At 45.8% G+C, this 17,180-nt stretch overlaps 1 protein-coding gene across 1 annotated transcript; it reads right to left on the reverse strand.

Annotated features, from left to right (window-relative positions):
• Window positions 1-909: 909 nt before the first annotated feature.
• Window positions 910-15,355, reverse strand: LOC311220561 (zinc finger CCCH domain-containing protein 11A-like; the record flags this gene model as incomplete). The annotated part of the gene is given in 25 exon segments (XM_084304123.1): window positions 910-957; window positions 1,550-1,666; window positions 2,002-2,089; window positions 3,320-3,342; window positions 3,868-3,930; window positions 4,552-4,881; window positions 5,129-5,211; window positions 6,069-6,331; window positions 6,876-6,937; window positions 7,352-7,521; window positions 8,162-8,354; window positions 8,930-8,935; window positions 9,043-9,119; window positions 9,343-9,834; window positions 10,354-10,419; window positions 10,623-10,724; window positions 10,991-11,053; window positions 11,788-11,898; window positions 12,193-12,273; window positions 12,779-12,898; window positions 13,446-13,535; window positions 13,538-13,648; window positions 14,079-14,202; window positions 14,980-15,099; window positions 15,302-15,355. Coding segments are annotated over 25 exon segments (3,057 nt in total).
• Window positions 15,356-17,180: the final 1,825 nt, after the last annotated feature.

Below are 17,180 nucleotides of genomic sequence, written 5' to 3' on the forward strand. Positions count from 1 at the left end.
CTTGTTAAAGCACCCCACAGGCTGCAAGTGCGGTGTGCTAGGTGTCAAGTTATATTTAACGGTGCACACGTAACCATTCATCTTCCCACAGTCAAAGCACAGAACAGCCTCTTGCTAACAGAACTCATCCCTGCTGCTGCAAGAAACCTCATGGCCTGCAGGAAAACCTCAAGCTAAGAGTTCCAAAGCAAAAGCAGAAAACGCATCATTTGTACTCTTTCTATTTGAGGGAATTCTAGCTGCTAAACGCTGCCTACATCTGAGGGCATGTTCTGAGCCTGGGGGGACGGACACTCAACACCCACTGACAGCAGGAGTGCAAAGATGCCAGCCAAGAAGGCAAAGGTTAGAGCTGAACGCTGCCTCAGCTTCCTCCAGCAGCCAGCTGGGGGTCACCTTTCACCATGCTCTCTGAGACTCTGAGCCCCGAGTTACCGCAGCCGCCACGTACAGCTGCTCCTTGCTGGCCCAAACTATTTGAAGAGTCTTCAAACTTCAGGGACCTGTTTTATGACAGCCTCAAGATCAAATTCATCTGTTCCTGAAGGCGCTGATCGTCCTGCTGTTTCTGTAGCTGTCAAAGAACAATCCTGAACTGAGGCACTCGTCTGATCAGACAGTGCTTCGGCACAGATTTGTCTTTAGCTTGACACATCAAGGTGAAGAGGAATCGATTCTTGCAAGCAACCTCTCAAGCAGGGATCTAATAAGGTGACCAGACGACAGATCTGTTGTGCAGATCTGAGCACGTCACTCTGCAGGGAATCACTTTCAAGCCTAAGATGTTTCACCCATCTCCCTGCCCCAGAGCGACACAAGGAAAGCTCTTAAGTAATTGCTAACCTCTTCTCAGTGCTCACGAGTCCCAAATCACTGATTTTACAATATATAAACCATGGCAGCTGGCACCTAGTTGGCACACGGTGACACTGCACACGTTGGCAGTGTCGTCAGGAGCTGGAAAGTCAGGGGTGAGGGGGTTAAGGGAAAACCACACATCAGTTTAGCAACTTGGCTCCCGTAGGACACTTCCTACGGCAGGAGTTTTAGCAAAGTCCCTCCCTCAGAGGGACCTGCTGGCTAATTAAAACGGGACTTCTGCTGGAGCAGTCAGAAGGCAGCAGGGTATCAGGAGATATCCAGTGGGCATCACTGTCAGTCTGTGGCAGTTTGGGGTCCAGGTATCAGTGGTTATGTGTGGTTTTCTCTGCTTCACTTTCTCCAAAGCTGTGAAAAAATATTTCTTTTACAGCACTGTACAGTCACACTTTACGGATGGAACCGGCTGCATCAACTTCCAGTATGACGGTGTTGGAAAAAGGTGCCTTTGGTGGTCAGGAGCACAACAGCTCTGGTGAGGTGTTATTTAAGTGTGTTCTTACATCTGAGTTTCCTCATAGCAGTATGTAGCTGAGGGGGTCCAGGTTTCCCAGGTAAGATTTATGTTTTTTCTCCTACCAAGCACCAGCTCAGTATACAAAGCTCTGTTAATAACACCCAAGCATGTAGACGTTAAACTGAAACTGCTTTTAAACCTATTTGTTGTTACGAAAATAGCTTCATACACCAACTTCACAGGGTAAAAATTCACATGGAAGGACAGAAAAACCCAGAAGCGCTTCCTGAGCTTCAGTTTACCAACAGCACCATCGGATTTAGATCCTGGCTGCCAGGCCAGGATGCAGGGTCTGTAAGCATTGCTGCGATGTGCAAGTGCCAAGGCAGGTTTCTGGCCTGCCCTGACTAAAATACCTTTTTTTTTTTTTAATACAAACAGCGTGCCAGGTACGCTGTAATGCCAATGTGCCAGGTCAATAGAGGATGTCAAACAACAGAGGCGTTTATCCTAATTTCTGGCATGAAAACACTTTTAACAGCATTCTTTTCACGAAGAAACCCCTCTCTATCTTCTCCAATGCTCCAGGATCTGCTGCTGCTGCAGCAGCCGCGCTGGTACAACCCACATCTTTGCCAAATCTTTTTTTCATAATTGTGCTTTACCTCGGCAATGTTGAGGTCACTCCTCTTCCTCCTCCAGCTGAGGAAGCAGCTCGCTGGTTCTGCCACACCACAGGTGCGGAAGCGAAAGCTGGGAACACAGGAGTCAAACTCTCAGTGCTCACGAAGCCACCAGGGCACAGGGCTGACCCAGAGGCACCCCGGATCTGCTCTCCCTCCCCGCTGCGAGGCTCGCAGCAGCCCCGACCCGAAGCGCACACAATGCTTTGCATGGTGATGTCATTGCTGATTCTGAGTCCCCAGGTGAGGATCTGCTTCACCACTCTCAACGTTGGTGTTGTTTTTTTTTTTTTTTTTTTTTTTTTTCTTTTAAACATTCACAGCTTATGGGAAACCATCAGGTAAACCACAGATCGCTAGGGAAGAAGTCCCACACGAGGGAAGTCCGTGCTTTACTTCCAGGCAGTGGCACGTGCTTTAACACGCCGCGTTCGACAAAGCAGCTCTCCCCATTTTGCTCAGTGGCAACAGGCACGACTGCAATGCACACAGCTGTAGGCAGCACCTGCAGGTCCCAAACCCTTAACCCGTTTTTAGAGAGCACCAATTTTTTAAGTAGTGCTTTTCCCTTAATCCATGACCCCTTCTTTCCTTTATTTCTATCGGGTGGCTCTCCTCCATTTTCCTCCTCAGTGTCTGAGCAGACACTGGGAATCGTTTCCGGAGGAAGGGCACTGCTGAAGCTCCTCCATCTACTCTCTGAGAAAAGAGAGTATGTTAAAGAATACATCTTTCCTTTCTTTTCCCTTTTTTAAATACAATTTCTGAAATCAACGCTGCGGCCTGGCAGCAAATACCTACAGGACTAAAGATGATTCCTCATCCTCACTGTAACGTTGTAGTTAACCTCCAAACGAACCCACCTCCCCAGGAAGCGGCCATTTGAGATGGGAAGGGGCAGAGCAAGAGGAAGCTCTCCTTAGCCTAGCTCTTCCCCCAACACCACCTCGCCACGCAGCACCAAATTCAATTCACCTGCTCCGCCCGATCACTCGAACGGGCGTCCGATGCTGGCACACGCCACAGCGGTGGTTCTGATGTGCCTTAAATCACCTCTCCGCAGAATATCTCGGGTCTGTATGCTCAAATAACGCAGTATTTGAGAAATAACGCCCAGAGCTCACACTCTGAGTGCAGCCCAACAGCACCAAAGCACCGGTAGGCTAAACATTCCGAACCTGGCAACAAGGCTGACCCAAGCAACAGCACGGAACCCTTCTGCACCTTCAGCGTGGACATCAGCGTAAGGAAACACAGACCTCCTCGATCCAAATTTTAAGCGAGAAACGCAAAAGGTCACCCAACCGGCTTGTTTTCAGCAAGCTAAAGGAGAAATAAAGGCGACAACCGGGTGCATCCAGAGTTAGTCAGATCCTGAAGGCAGTTCCTTGGGGGAACGGAGGAGCAACGCGCCAGATGAGGGCTGCCTTACAGCACACCCCTTAGAGGCACTGCTACGGAAGGAAGGCAGAAGGTTGGAACTCGAAATAACTCGCAAGGCGCCTGTTAAGGGGGAAATCTTTCAGTTTTTTCTCAGCAGAACCTCCCCTCTTCCCCCCCCCCCCCATGAAGGCAGCCCGGGGACTCTTTCCTTCCTTAGGGAGAGGGCAGGGACGGGGCAGGGTGGTGGGACAGATGGCCAGAGGGTCGGATGGACGGACAGACAGCCGGACAGAGGGCCCAGCAAGGCCTGACGAAGGGCTCAGGAGCGGGAGGGAAGGGCAGGGCGAGGGGAAGGGCAGAGAAGTACAAATCTTTTTTTCCTTGTGATAACTTTTCTTGATCAAAAAACACGATTGTGAATGAGGCAAAATGAAAGATGAAACATGGGGACGTGCGGATACTCACGATGATGCAGCCTTCTATCTGCATGTTCACCTGCTCATAGAGCCACACCTGGATCCTCGACCTCTGCAGAACGAAGGAGGAGAGTAAGTCGGGCCACAAACACTGAGCACTTTTGTTCTCTCATGTGTTCAGAAATACCTGCTAGCCACAGCCACGACAGCTCCCAAACGCTCCGAGGAGCAACTCTCAGGGGCAGTTTCAATGAGCAATCTGACATTTGAGCGTTATACCATCGGGTGAATACTACACATTCGGTGAAGAACACGTTTCCAGTCACAAGGGATCACCCCTGCACGCCCGGCTACACGAGGGGGAAACGCTGGGCTCCTTGTGCCCACCAGCACGCCGCACAGCTCTCCATCCCCCACAAACCCGTCCCGGGACACGGCCAGGAGCCGAAAACTCACCGAGGGGAATCCCCAGACCCTCCCCACTCCCCCCACACCTCCCTAATCCCCATCCCCGCCCCCTCCCCGCGGTACTCACGTTCTGCAGGTAGCGGAAGATGAGGTTCTGGGGCGCTGCGTTAAGGGCTCAGCACGGGGACAACAGTTCCGGGCTCGGGACAAGGCCCCAAACCCCACAACGAGGCCTCAGGGCCCCGCGACAAGGCCTCAAGGCCCAGGCCGAGCCCCCAGGGCCCCAGATCCGAGACCCCTGAGGTCCGAGCCGCCCCCCACCCACCTCCCTGGCACCCCGCAGCCGCAGGAAGGATACGATGGGCTGCACAATCACCTTCTGCACCTTCTGGTCCTGCTCGCGGTACGCCATGGCTGCCGCCGCCTCGCCGCTCCCACTGCCAGCACCGCAGGCAGAAGAGGCGAAGGCTGATGGTAGAACAGGGCTTGGGGTGAAGGGAAAGCGAGGGCAGGTGGGTGCAGTCTCTGAGCTCTCCTCCTCCTGATTTTGCTTTTTCTCCCCCATTACTGAGCTGGCAGAAGTCCCCGTGAAGTCCTTTGGCACGATGAAGGCCTGTGTGAGCTCCAGCAGCAGTTTCGTCGGCGGAGGTTTTCCCTGGTGGGGCCGGGGCGTCACAGCACACACACACACACACACACACAGAGACGCGTGGTTTTGTCCAAACATTAAGTATTTACAACAAATTCGACAAGCGCTTTTCCTCTGCCAGCAGCAAATGCCTGAGGGCCCCCACAGCTTCACAAATCATAGCGGGAAGAGCCTACCGTGCCGCGAAAAGTTCGGAAAATAATTCAAAATTGATCTGCTAGGGGAAAAAAAACGATGGCTGGTGGCAGGGTACACAATACACCCGAATCTCAGCTTCTTCCTCCGCAGAGTCAGTGCCCACGCCCAAGCGCGATGCTGATGGCACCCGAACATTTGCTGTAGCAGGCAGCAGAGCCAGCAGCTCAGGGGAGCAAGTTTTAAAACCAAGAGGCACTTAAACAACCCTTCATCGACCCCGTAACTGCGGCAGAGTCCCGACTGCTCGCCCCGGAGTCCTCACACCAGCAAAAAGCACCAACCAAAGCCTGGGGGAACTTTGGTACAGCACAAGAGAAGGGAGTGGGGGTAGCAGAGCCGCATGGCAGAGCTGCTGCTTTTCACTATTTGATCCTCCCTGATAATTGAAAGAAAGGCTGGGTGGGCTGACCCCCACCCCCACTCCTGGCAGCAAGTTTGGTCCACAACACACTGGAATAACGATTCTGCTCCCTCCCACCACTACAGCTTCATCATCTGACACAGGTACAGTCAAAACAACGGCATACATGAGTAAAAGTCAAGAGTTGACATAGTAACTCCAGGATTTGTCTATCAACTGTCCGAGAAATCAGAACACCGAAGCTTCACAATGTGCCCAACATCGAGTTGTGCCAAGGGCGGAGGAAGGAAGAAGCTTTACGTTTAAGCCTTCAGAGCATCGCTCCATCAGAAGATCGATTTGCAGCCACCATGGCGTGCCAATGGAGATCTTTCTGTGCCAAAAGAAGTGCTTTGTTCTCTCGATATCGAAGGTAAGAGAACGGATGCACAAGACCTTACCTCTGACCAGCAGGGAAATTTAGGACAACTGAGTGCAGATCCTGCCAATTTCTACCACTTCGGACTGTGCTTTAAGTCTCATTGCAAAGCCTCAGTTAGAAAAAGGATCACCTCGGGGTATCCAACAAGAAGAACAGTTTCAATTTTTTTTTTTTTTTTTTTTTTAATTCTACCATAGGACTACGCAGTTCAACTGTCAATCATCTCGGAGAGTTCAAGGAGGAGGTCATCCTCGTCCTTCCCTGGGTCTAAGTCGATTTCGGCTTCCAGTCTGCCTCCTGAGATTTCCCAAAGTAGCTTCTCAAAATCTTCATCCGCAGATAAGGGCGCGTTCCCTGTGGAACTCAGCCGGCGTGTCCGTGCCTCTTCTAGCTGGGAAGAAGCTGAGGTCGAGGTCTCGAGATCCATCTCCATCTGCTCCTCAAATCTTTCCAGGCTTCCAAGACGCACTTCAGGTCTTGGGAGAGCAAGAAAGAACAATCAGGATATGCCATTTCTTAACGGGAAATCCCTTTCCTGCAAACCGGCTCTTAAAACTGTAGGCAAGCCCTCCTACGCTTCAATCTTACACAGGGATTGTTATCAATCAACCCAGGGCTACATTTAGAGCCCGATGCGTTACCAGGTACATTTTTCAGTCTGGGGGTTTATCTGTGAAGCCAGGGCACCTGGAGTTGAGGTGGCATTCTTGAGGACCAAAAGGCAGAGGACACTACTCATCATCTATCACCTCACGAGGAAGTAGAACTTCACCTCATCCTCGTTCAGGTATTCAGACAACCCAAGAAGTCACCGGAAAGCTGTGCTGACTTGCAGCATTTCAAGAAAGCCTAATTAAGCAATCCTGCTAGCTGCTAGAAAGTGGTTTCAGGTGACTTATTCCTTTGATGGATTTGGGCTTTAATTATCTCAGAACCCTCATTTTTTCCCACATGTGACAGAACTTATGTTTCCCTGGGGATATACACTGATTAAGAAAAAGAGCAAGTTGGGGTTGTCACCTGTTTGGGGGATTTTCTTCAAGTCTGATGGCTGGGACGTGCTCCGGCACGTCTGAAACACCCTAGAAAGCAGCAAAACAGTATTTATGACACATGGGTAAAAGATTCCTTAATAGCTTTTTCCTCCACACTGCTTCTCCTCTGGCATTGCGGAGCCGTGGCCAAAATACAAAAGCAAGGTGCTCCTGAAGAAAGTTCACATTCACCTGGAGGTTACTCATGATCTTGTGTCTTTTAAGAACGTGGCATTAATGGACAAAATCCCCCACACCAGAGAAATCACAGCATCAGAGTACCGGTTAAAGAGTGCCATTCATCTCATAAATACAGAAGGGTTCTACAAGCATCCTGGAGACAGCTACTGGATTTCAAAGGAAACAGAAGGCCTGCAGAACGTTTGAGTTTTCCACCTTTTCTCCTAGAGGAGGGTAGAAATTTAACAAGGGATCCATCTCTGCATTAGCCCCTGGCCTTACCATGGCTGCTTTTCTGGCTGGAGGTCCCATCATGTCAGCATCAAAGGCAGTCTGTAGTTCCACAGCTGCTATGGCAGAGGGATAACTCCCAGGTGCCTTACGTTTCAGTGCCTTCTTCTTGGGGAAAGTGACTTTCCCACGCGAAGGCTTCACAGGTGTCATAAAGTTGGCTAGAGTAAAAGGAAGAGAGAACTGATACAGTCTTGCTCTGCCTCAGGAAAAATCCAGGTTCTCTTAATCATTTCCACAGTCCTTCTACACAGTTAAATGCATTTGGCCAGCACAATTACACCGCCATTGCCTGGATTCTCAGGAATCTTTTCCACATAGTAAACTCTGTCTACCAACAAGCCATACAAAGGAACAAAGAAACCGAAGAGCTACAGTAAATAATAATCCAGGACAAGGGACACCTCCGACACATAGCAATCCTAAGTGCAAGCTAGGTTCACAAATATAGACGGCTTTTATATTTAAAGTCCTGCTCCCGCTAGGAAAGGAAAAAGCAGCAGTTATAGTAGGACAAGAGTGTATGCAACTGTTGTACCAGCTTCCTCTCCCTTGCAGTGATGTCCCACAGTTAAGCTGTTCTACAAAGTCCACACTTGTAGTGTCATTTTCTAGTCTCCCGTTCCTTACCTAACATCTGGCTGGCAGGAAAAGAAACAAACTAAGAAAAAGAAAGTACACCCTTTGCTTCGTAGCATTGCGTGGCAAAACGCACCCTGCCAGAGTTACAGCATGAGAATTGTCATCTTCTGTCTGTATTTCAGAAGACAACCTAAGTAACTCTTAACCTTCAACACTTACTTTTAGCTTCCTGGCCCTGAAATTGAGCTGCCACTTTCCCTGCTGGTTCAGTATTAAAGAAGCCAGCAGCAGATTTGACAGCAGCTTCCTCCTTCCGAAGCTTCTCTTGTTGTTCTCTCTGTTGCCACTTCTCCCACCGTCTCTCTTCAAAGCTCTTCTCTGGACATTTACGAGTTCCGCTCTGCTGAGTGGGCTAGAAGGAAAGAAAAGGAGTGCATGAATAGGACAAAAAAAAAAAAAAAAATCCGTGGAGATTTCGTTAAGAAAATCTGATCAGCAATCCCTCCAAAATGGTCTTGATGTGGAACAGCATATTAATATTGTTCAGGTTACTGTTGTGTTTTTTTTTCTCCATAAAATTCTGCCTGTAGCAAGAGCCATGCTTTACTATGGACACAGTCTCACATATCTGCAATATCCACTATGGCAAGCTTCTTTAAACAGATAGGATGTTCTGCTGTACATCTATTTATCACATTCTTTTTAAGCAGCAGAAAGTCATACAAGTTCCCCTATACAGTATCCACTGACAGATTGATTTCCTTGAACACAGAACTCTGGCCTTCTGTATTAAATCCTTCATGTCTGACAGATCAAGTCAGTAAGAACAAAAAGAATTCCCTCCACGTTAACTGTGTAGATTTCAGCTGGTGCTAACAGGGTTTCTTTGTTGCTGTGGTATAAACAGACTGATTCCAAGTTTGAGGATTACAGAGCTGTCTGGAAATGCTGCTGGCGATAGGATTTAGACTGCACTGCAGCTCCTACCAGGTGCTGAAGGGTAAGAACACACTCAAGAGGGTGGCACACGGTGAGTAACAAAACTTGTCAGAATTATCAGAAATTGTACGAATGTATGTGTGTCTTCACAGAGGACTCACCTGTACATCAGGTCCAGAGGAAAGTTTAGGAAAAGGCCGGTTCAATTCCACTGTCTTCTTTTCTTCTTTTTCAGGTGCTTTAAAAAAAGACAAAAAAAAGTTTTGTCAACGGCAGAAATAAAGAAAGCTGGGTACTTGTTTCCTTTGTGCATTTATTTCCTTGTGTCCCATGAGAGAGAGAGAGAAAGGCTACAATGTGCAAGCCATTCAGCATTTATCCATGAAGCAGATCCTGAGCAAACTGAACTTGCTCAATATGGGAAGCACCTCACTGGGGCAGGCATTAAAGCATCTTATTACCTGTTAGTTTTGTGCTCCATAAAGATTTCTGCTCTGCTGGGGCAGGTCCGGGTAGTGCTGAGGGAGCTGGCACATCTCCTTCACTCTGCTGCATCCGCAGAGCTTTCTCACGCTTTATTTCTTCCAAGGTTTTAACACGTACTTCTCCTTCTGGCTTGACTTTTCCTGCCGGCTCCTTCGCCTGCCCTTTGCTGGGCCCGGACAGAGCGAGCTGCTTCTTGGACTCACCCTGAATTTTGCTCTTGCTATGGCATTCTCCTGCTTTTTTCTTCTCTTCTACCAAGCGATTATTCTTTTTTTCAGACAAGGCTTCAGAGAAAGTTTGGATGCGACCTGCACGAGCAGCTCTTGCCCCTGCGCTGGAATCTTCACTTTTACCATGCCCTTCAGCCTCGGCTTTGGCTTGAGTTTCGCGTCTCTGAAGAGCTTTCTCACGACGGATTTCCTCCAGTGTTTTCACATGGATCTCTCCCATCGGCTTAGCAGCCTTCCCTGTCATCATCAAGAAATGAGGAGAAGCACCAACATTTAAAGAGAGTCCAGCAATATTTTAAGTCTCCAAAATTTGTCAGAGCACTAAGGAAAACTCATCTTGACTGTTCCCAATAATGCATCTTAGAACAATATCCTTAGAACAACATTCTCCTCTTCCTCTGAGCCACTTGTATTTTGAAGACCAGCCCTATCCAGAGAGAACTGCTACACAGAAATGCTGCTTTACTTTATTACTTTTTTAGTCTGCATTTCAAATTCCTGCTCCTGGCAGTGGTTCTATTCTAATTGTACGTAACGCTTCACAGAAGCAGCTAAAAACCTTGACAAGGCACAAGTAGAAAATAAACACACACCTAGAGCCAGAGTTCTGATAGTGGCTGTCAGAAGAGCTTCAGCACTCAAGCAAGAGGCGTCAGTTCTTTGTTTTCGTTTAAATTAGTTTTTAGGGATGTATGAAAGCACTCCAAGTTCATGGAAAGGAAGGAGGAGAAAGCACATTTAATATCTAGCTGTTACCTCTCTCAGTACTGGTCTGTTTAGGAGGTAATCCCAGCCTGTCCTTCAGAGACTTGGGAACTCGAACTGCAAAACAGAAAAAGAACGAATTAGGGAGGCTGCATAATGTCAACTTCAGGTTCACATTTCAAAACAAGACAGGAAAGGTGACTTTGAATCCCAGTGATTACGACCTCAGCCAACATGCAAAAAGAAACATCACTGGAAAAGGACAAACAGAAAGACTAAATACAAAACCCAGGAATCCAATCCAGATGCCCGTTTAGTACCTGTCTCTCTCTTGGGTGCTTTGTCAGCATTTCCCGGAGCCTCTACCTTCTTCCCCAGCCTTTCAGCAAGGCTGCGCTTCACTGGAAGGCTGCTTACATCATCTTCAGAGAAAACAAGGAATATTGTAAGAACTTTTCTTTGCAGGAAGGTTTGAGAACAGTCAACAATAAGCTTCTCTTTTTCAAGCATATTTTCATAGAATTGCCTTTCAGCTGCTAAATGATTTATTTATTTATTTATTTGCCATTTCTGCCGTCAACACAGATCTCCACTGCAATGTATTTTCCTTTCATACATCACAAATACTCTTTAATGCAGTCATATATAGAAGGCAGCACCTACGTAACAGCTCGTAAAAAGTTCTTACCTGCAGAGGCTTTCCGTTTTCCTTGTCTATCAGCAAGATCTACTCGAACCACAGGTTCCTCCCCTAAAACAAAAGGGAATTTTTTTTTCTATTTCACAGAAACCAGTAGCCAACAGAAATGGTATCCTGTTAGCCCATGTCCAAAAAACCCCAGTCAGACACTCTTTTGACAGCTAAACCACATAAACTCATATTTTAACTATAATTAACATAGGAAAAAAATATTAATAGTCTCAGTGCTTGCTTCAAATTCCAGCTGAGATAGTAGAGAGTGAATCTGAGCCTGCTTGACACCTATACTTTGTGCAGAACAAAGCTGCATAAGCAAGCAGAATATTCTTAGGTACAAATGCTGAGAAATATTCCTTTCTAAGGTGAATGTCTACGAGTAAAAGTACTTCCACACTTTTTTCCTTTTAAAAGGCATTTGCACAGCTCTAAACAATTCATATACAAACTCCTGTCATACTGTGTCCACACCTGCCACTGTCAGCCTCTTTAATGCTTCAGAAATTGCTTCTTGTATAGCACTGGCTTCTACAGCTCGCTCTTCTCGTTACTCTTCTGTTTTTCAGTTACCCCCCTATTTGCATACTGACACTTTTTTTTTTTTTTCTCCTGCCGCTGCACTTAACCTGAGCACCAAATCTTTCCAGTACAACCAGGGACTTTAAGCATAAAAGCACGTTTTGAACAGAAGGCAGCACCAGAAGGCTAACATGGGTGAATTGTTTTAAGTATTGCTTAACCCTCCAGTTTAGGAGTAAGGAAATCAAAACAAAAGCATTCATTATTACCTTTCTTGGAAGACAGTGTCACAGTTCTCACCACTGTCCGGACATTTTCCTTTTCTGGAGCAGGAAAAATCATAGAATCAACGGGACGAAGAGAAGATCTTGAAGAACCTTCTGTTCAGAGCAACCAAAACATAAGGAAGTTTACCCAACATAAAAAACTATCACAAAGAACAAAAAACTTTAAATGATTTGTTACTGTCAAAAATACAGCAAGCAGAGCATGTAAAGAAGAGAGGTGACTAATTTGCCTCTGGTTGCCCTTTGAACTCCCATTTAGAATACCAGCTGGCTGAGAATCAGGTTGCTTTATGCCCCCAGCTAAAAATGGAAGTCTGTCCCTCAAGCAGCTCCCAGTCACCATCACCTGCCGTGAACAGGATAAGAAAGTAGGGAATATTAACTCACCACCGTGTCTCTTATTTTTTTCCTTCATCTTCTGCCATTTGATTTCCTCAAGTGTTTTTATTCCAAAATTCAGATTGCCCTCTGAAAACAGGAAACAGTTCATGAGACAGGCTTAGAGGCACTCACTGAGGACCACAGGTCCTCAGGCTTCTTAGCGCTCAGGAACTTTCTGAAGTATTTAGAATAAAGCCTGTCAACACTCCTCACAAGTGAAAGAGCCATAGAACCAATGGCATTTTGCCCCTCCTTTCATCCTTCAGGGTTCAAAATGTAGTTTTAATTTTAATCCATTTACACGATATTAGATCCCTCTATTGTTAGATATGGCTTATCAACAGTGGTTGCAAGGCTGCACGTGCAGCCATTTAAACTCCATGCTGTGGCCCCGTTTTGTTCTCCAAAAGTAAAGAAAAGGAGTTCACCTTTCTGACCCAATGGGCACATGATGGTATTAATGGCAGAAATGAGATCATGGAAATAACCGACTCCATTCAGCACCCCTACATTTTGTTGTGTTTTTACACCACACTGCTTTTGAGTTAACTGTCAAGTTCTTCTGATTTATCCTACTAAGGTGCTGGCATACCTTGTTTAGTAGTAATAGAACTGCCTTTCCGAGTGGAAATCACCCGTAATCCATTTTTGCCTTCCGCAGCTGGATGCTGGATGGGAGTTTTAGTTTCTTCTCCTTCCTCAGAAAGTTGGTCTGAAGGGGAAAAATCGATTCAGTTATGCATAGACCAGATTGGTCATGATTACGTAGCTCATGCAGTGACACTTCAGCCCATGGTTCATATAAAAAACTTTGTTGCTGTTTTGTGGTTTTTTTTGTTTGTTTTGTTTTGTTTGTTTGTTTTTAAACAGCTACACTGACCTGATGAACTCCTAAGTAGAATACACTAGGACAAAACATCTAGGACTCTAGATTCTCTCTGCAGCTTTAACTACTACACAACACATTGCTCTTCAGACAGAAAAAAGAAATTTCCTTCCTAGTTTCATATAGAACTTTACACAACAGACCAGCTAAAGCCAGGAGTGGTTCCAAGCTTTCCTCCAACGTTTCAGGTTCTGTCCACCGACTGCCAGACAAAGCCACCAGTGACCTGGCCAGACTGCCTGCCCTATTGCTAGTCAGACCTCAGGTCATCTGTGATTTACACATTCATTTACAGCACAGATTCCTTCAAGAACCAAAGATTTACACAATCATTTACAGCACAAATTTGTTCCAAGATCCAAAACATGCTCACCATCATCACCTTCATCATCATCTGCAGCATTGATTACAACTGGAGGGTGTGTAGGGCTTGGGACATTTTCAGAGTTTTCCACTTTCGTCACCCCCTTAGCTGTGGAGAGGGATTTGACTGGACAGAAAGTTTGTTTTGCTGCAGTGACATCTGAGCCACTTTCAAATCATCGTCCGCGGACTCAGGCGGACTTGGCAGTGTAGCTAGAGGAAGAGGAGGATCATCGGTAATATGGCAGTTTAAAACTTTGACCACAATGCAAAGAGATGGTAGCAAAGGCAGATAACCCGCACAGACAACGAGTTCAGCATCTCCTTTTGCCCATCCCATCACTGCTTACGCCGTGAACAATGACTTCCCTTCGAACAACAACACATCTCCCTACCACCCAGCAAAAGAGGAAACAACAGGAAGCAAACTGCAAGGCAAACATCACACTAAGCAAAGAGAAGCTGAGCACGAAAGCAGAAAACAAACACCAGCAGTACACTCGGTGCAGTACACCTATGACTGCAGACCTTTTCCTGCACTCACAAATGAACAGTTACCTGATGCCCCCTACAGGATTGGCACCCACTAAGTACTACTCAAAATTAATTCTTCAGCGCTTAAAGAAAAAGGACCTAAACTCACTCTTGCTTGGTGGTAAGAACTGTCCATCGATGTAACGTCCCTTTGCATGATGAAAAGCACAGTTGGCTTTCTGACAGCCTCCCGGCTGGTTCTCCCAGTAGCAAGGAATCTCACTGCGCTTTTTCTGAAGACAGAAAGAAAGAAAAGCTTGTGATAACATGCACCTGAGGCTTGCAAAGAGATGCACAGCTCCAGATCGTGACAGCTGTCACAACACAGTGCTGAAACATCATTCCAAAGGTCAGTTTCTCAGTTAAGTGTAGTATTTCTGGGCATATTCACAAAGTTTGCATAAGCTGTAACCACTATGCACATTTAGATTGGTCATCATTCAGTTTGAGAAGACAGGCACTCTCAGACATCCGTTGAGGGTGGGTTAAACTAATACACCTAGGATTATACTAGGATTATTCAGAGGGAAAAAGAACATCTGAAATTGCCTAGGCTAACCCTGTCTAGCACTACTTCTTGGACACTTAGTTCTGCTGCACCTTTAACTTTCCCCACTTCCTACCCCAGGCAGCTACAACAGCGTTATCTGAAGGACTGTGGGTCAGAAGAGACCTGATAGTTCATTATCAAGCCTGCTCCCATGAGGATAGAACAGCCTGTTTATTACCCCCCTGCTCCAGCAGGTTTTAGCAGTCTATTTAACAGCTATTCTGCATCTCTTGAGAAAACTGTCAGCATCTAATAAAAAAAAATAAAAATATCTTGCTAAGACATACCTAAGGCATTGATTTTATTTCCCTCTGCTTCCTCCCACCCCCCCTCTTGGTAACAGAAACCGGTATGATTTTGAAGCAAACGAATCTATCCTGCAAAAGCACAATCAGTACACCTACGGCACTGAAAAATGCTTTTGTTGATTTATTTTGAGAACACATCGTTAGGCACTCACGTCAATTTCCATGTGTCTGAATCGGCAGACATTCCTGAAACAATGACCCTCCTGCCACAGCTTGCAGACCGTCTCATTGCCCAGAGCAGCTTCGCAGTGGCGGTAGGCACATTTGTCTCCCTGGAACCAAAAGGAAACCAACAAGGAAAATAGAGTACAGCCTCAAAAATGGCCATGCTGCTGCCTCATGTTGCTACAACTGAATTCAGAATCTATCTGGTTCTCAAGTTAACCAAAGACCAGTGTGCTTCCTCCTCCTAATCTACTCCTTCCCGAAAAAAAAAGGGGAAAAAAAAGCAAGGCAAAGGAAAACCAGCCATACCTTGGTACAGGTAGAATAGAAATAGAAGTAGCAGTCGTCTCCTTGTTTAGACATGCCGACGAGTTCTGCTAACAAGCTTGGGTTCTCTCCACTGGGACTTCCTCTGCTCTTGGAGAGAGCTGTCTTCACCCTTGCTTGGGCTGAAAGTCTTCTACTGGCTTGTGATCGGTGAAATCTTCTTTTTAAAAGTAACCCGAAAGAAAGTAACAAGTGAAGAATAATGAGGAACGAACATTTTTCCAGCTTTCTTCAGTTAATCAAATCAAGTTATCAGTCTCTCGAAGAGAGCAAAGCCTTGAAATCAGCTGTTACATGAACTAACTAAATATTAAAGTTCTGTAAAGCTGCCAGGAGCTTTGTCAGCAAGCGTTCTCTTCCACATCCTCAATAATATGACTTGGAGCACATCTGGAAGCCTGAAAACGGAGTCACTCCTTAAAAAAACACCTGATGATACATGCAAGTCAATAATCAACTATGGCTACAAATAACTTCTCTAAAACACAGTTAGGACACATTAAACAGCACGTTCCAGCCACTGTGGGTCTTCGATTTCACCTACCTGGACAACCTCAGCAAAGTTATCGATCTTCAAAGGCTTCCAGTTAACTGCTCCTGTAGGCCCAACCAAGACTGAATCAGTGAATTAATAATAAAGGGGTAGGAAGAATTTTCCTCCTCACTTTGCCAAGGGAACCTCTCATCCACAATTCAAACATAGGATGCGCTTTTAAACAGCTTATAACTAATAGAGGAAGCAAGTCCATTTGAATGCTCTCTCAGACTGGACGCAGCCAGGGTTAGTTAGCTCTTCAAAAAAATAAAAACCAAAAAGCAAAACAAAACAAAAACAAAAAAAAACAGCGCATTTAGAGATGAACGCGTGATTCAAAGTGGCTGCAAAAATGAGGCTCCATCTTCCACAGCCGGACAATTTAACTTTTTTTTTTTTTTTTTTTTTTTTTTAATTTAAAATTCAGCATATTCCAATCTCTGGTCTTCAAGATTTCTTCACCTATTAAGAAAACACAAAAACCTTCCCCCGTCTTTATTACCTGTACAGCAAAAAACATACCAGTGCATCTAAAGCCACAGATGTGCATATGCATACACACATCTGTGTTTATGCACACACGAGGAGGGAGTGAGAGAAAGTTAGCGAGAGCGACAGTGAAAATCAGAATTTTTGCCTTTTCGACACAGAGAGCGCGTAAAAATTCTCTCATTTTGAGGGAACTAGAAAAAAATGGAGGCTCTACAAAAGATTTTGATGAGTATGCCTTCGAGGCCGATGCTTTGTAACATGAGGGATCTGGGGGCCAGCACACAAATATGCATACGTATGTACATGCATACAGGATAAACATATCTATACACACAAGCGTGCACAGTATATGTTGTATGATCTCCATATCGAGAACAACTCGTAGCCCTGATCAGACACGTAGAGTTGCAATCAATTAACAGCAGCAAGACAGCAGATCACGGGTACAGCAAGCTTTGAGAGGCAGGGGAATGCTCACTTTGCCAGTGGCATGGCTGCATGATACCAAGGATTTTGAATTAGTTTGATTTTTTGGAAGCAATTTGGTTTTTCTTTCTGCGCTGTAGCAAATACCACAGGTTTGCCATCACGTGCTGTTCCCTAATCCATATATCCATCATCATCCATTGCTGCAGGATCATGAAAGGTTAGAGAAGACGACTTAGGTCCAATTTAACAGCCAATGATTTTTCGATGAGCAGAGCTGCAACAGATTTTATTTAGCCACAAGCAGTTTTTTTTTCTTTTTTTCTGATATGAAGCTAGAAATTTTGATTTTTTTTTTTTAAAGACACTAAATGTCACAAAACCTGCAACCAGACCAGATAAAGTTCA

Source organism: Netta rufina (assembly GCF_964035555.1).
Source record: "Netta rufina genome assembly, chromosome: 34".
Taxonomy (NCBI): domain Eukaryota; kingdom Metazoa; phylum Chordata; class Aves; order Anseriformes; family Anatidae; genus Netta; species Netta rufina.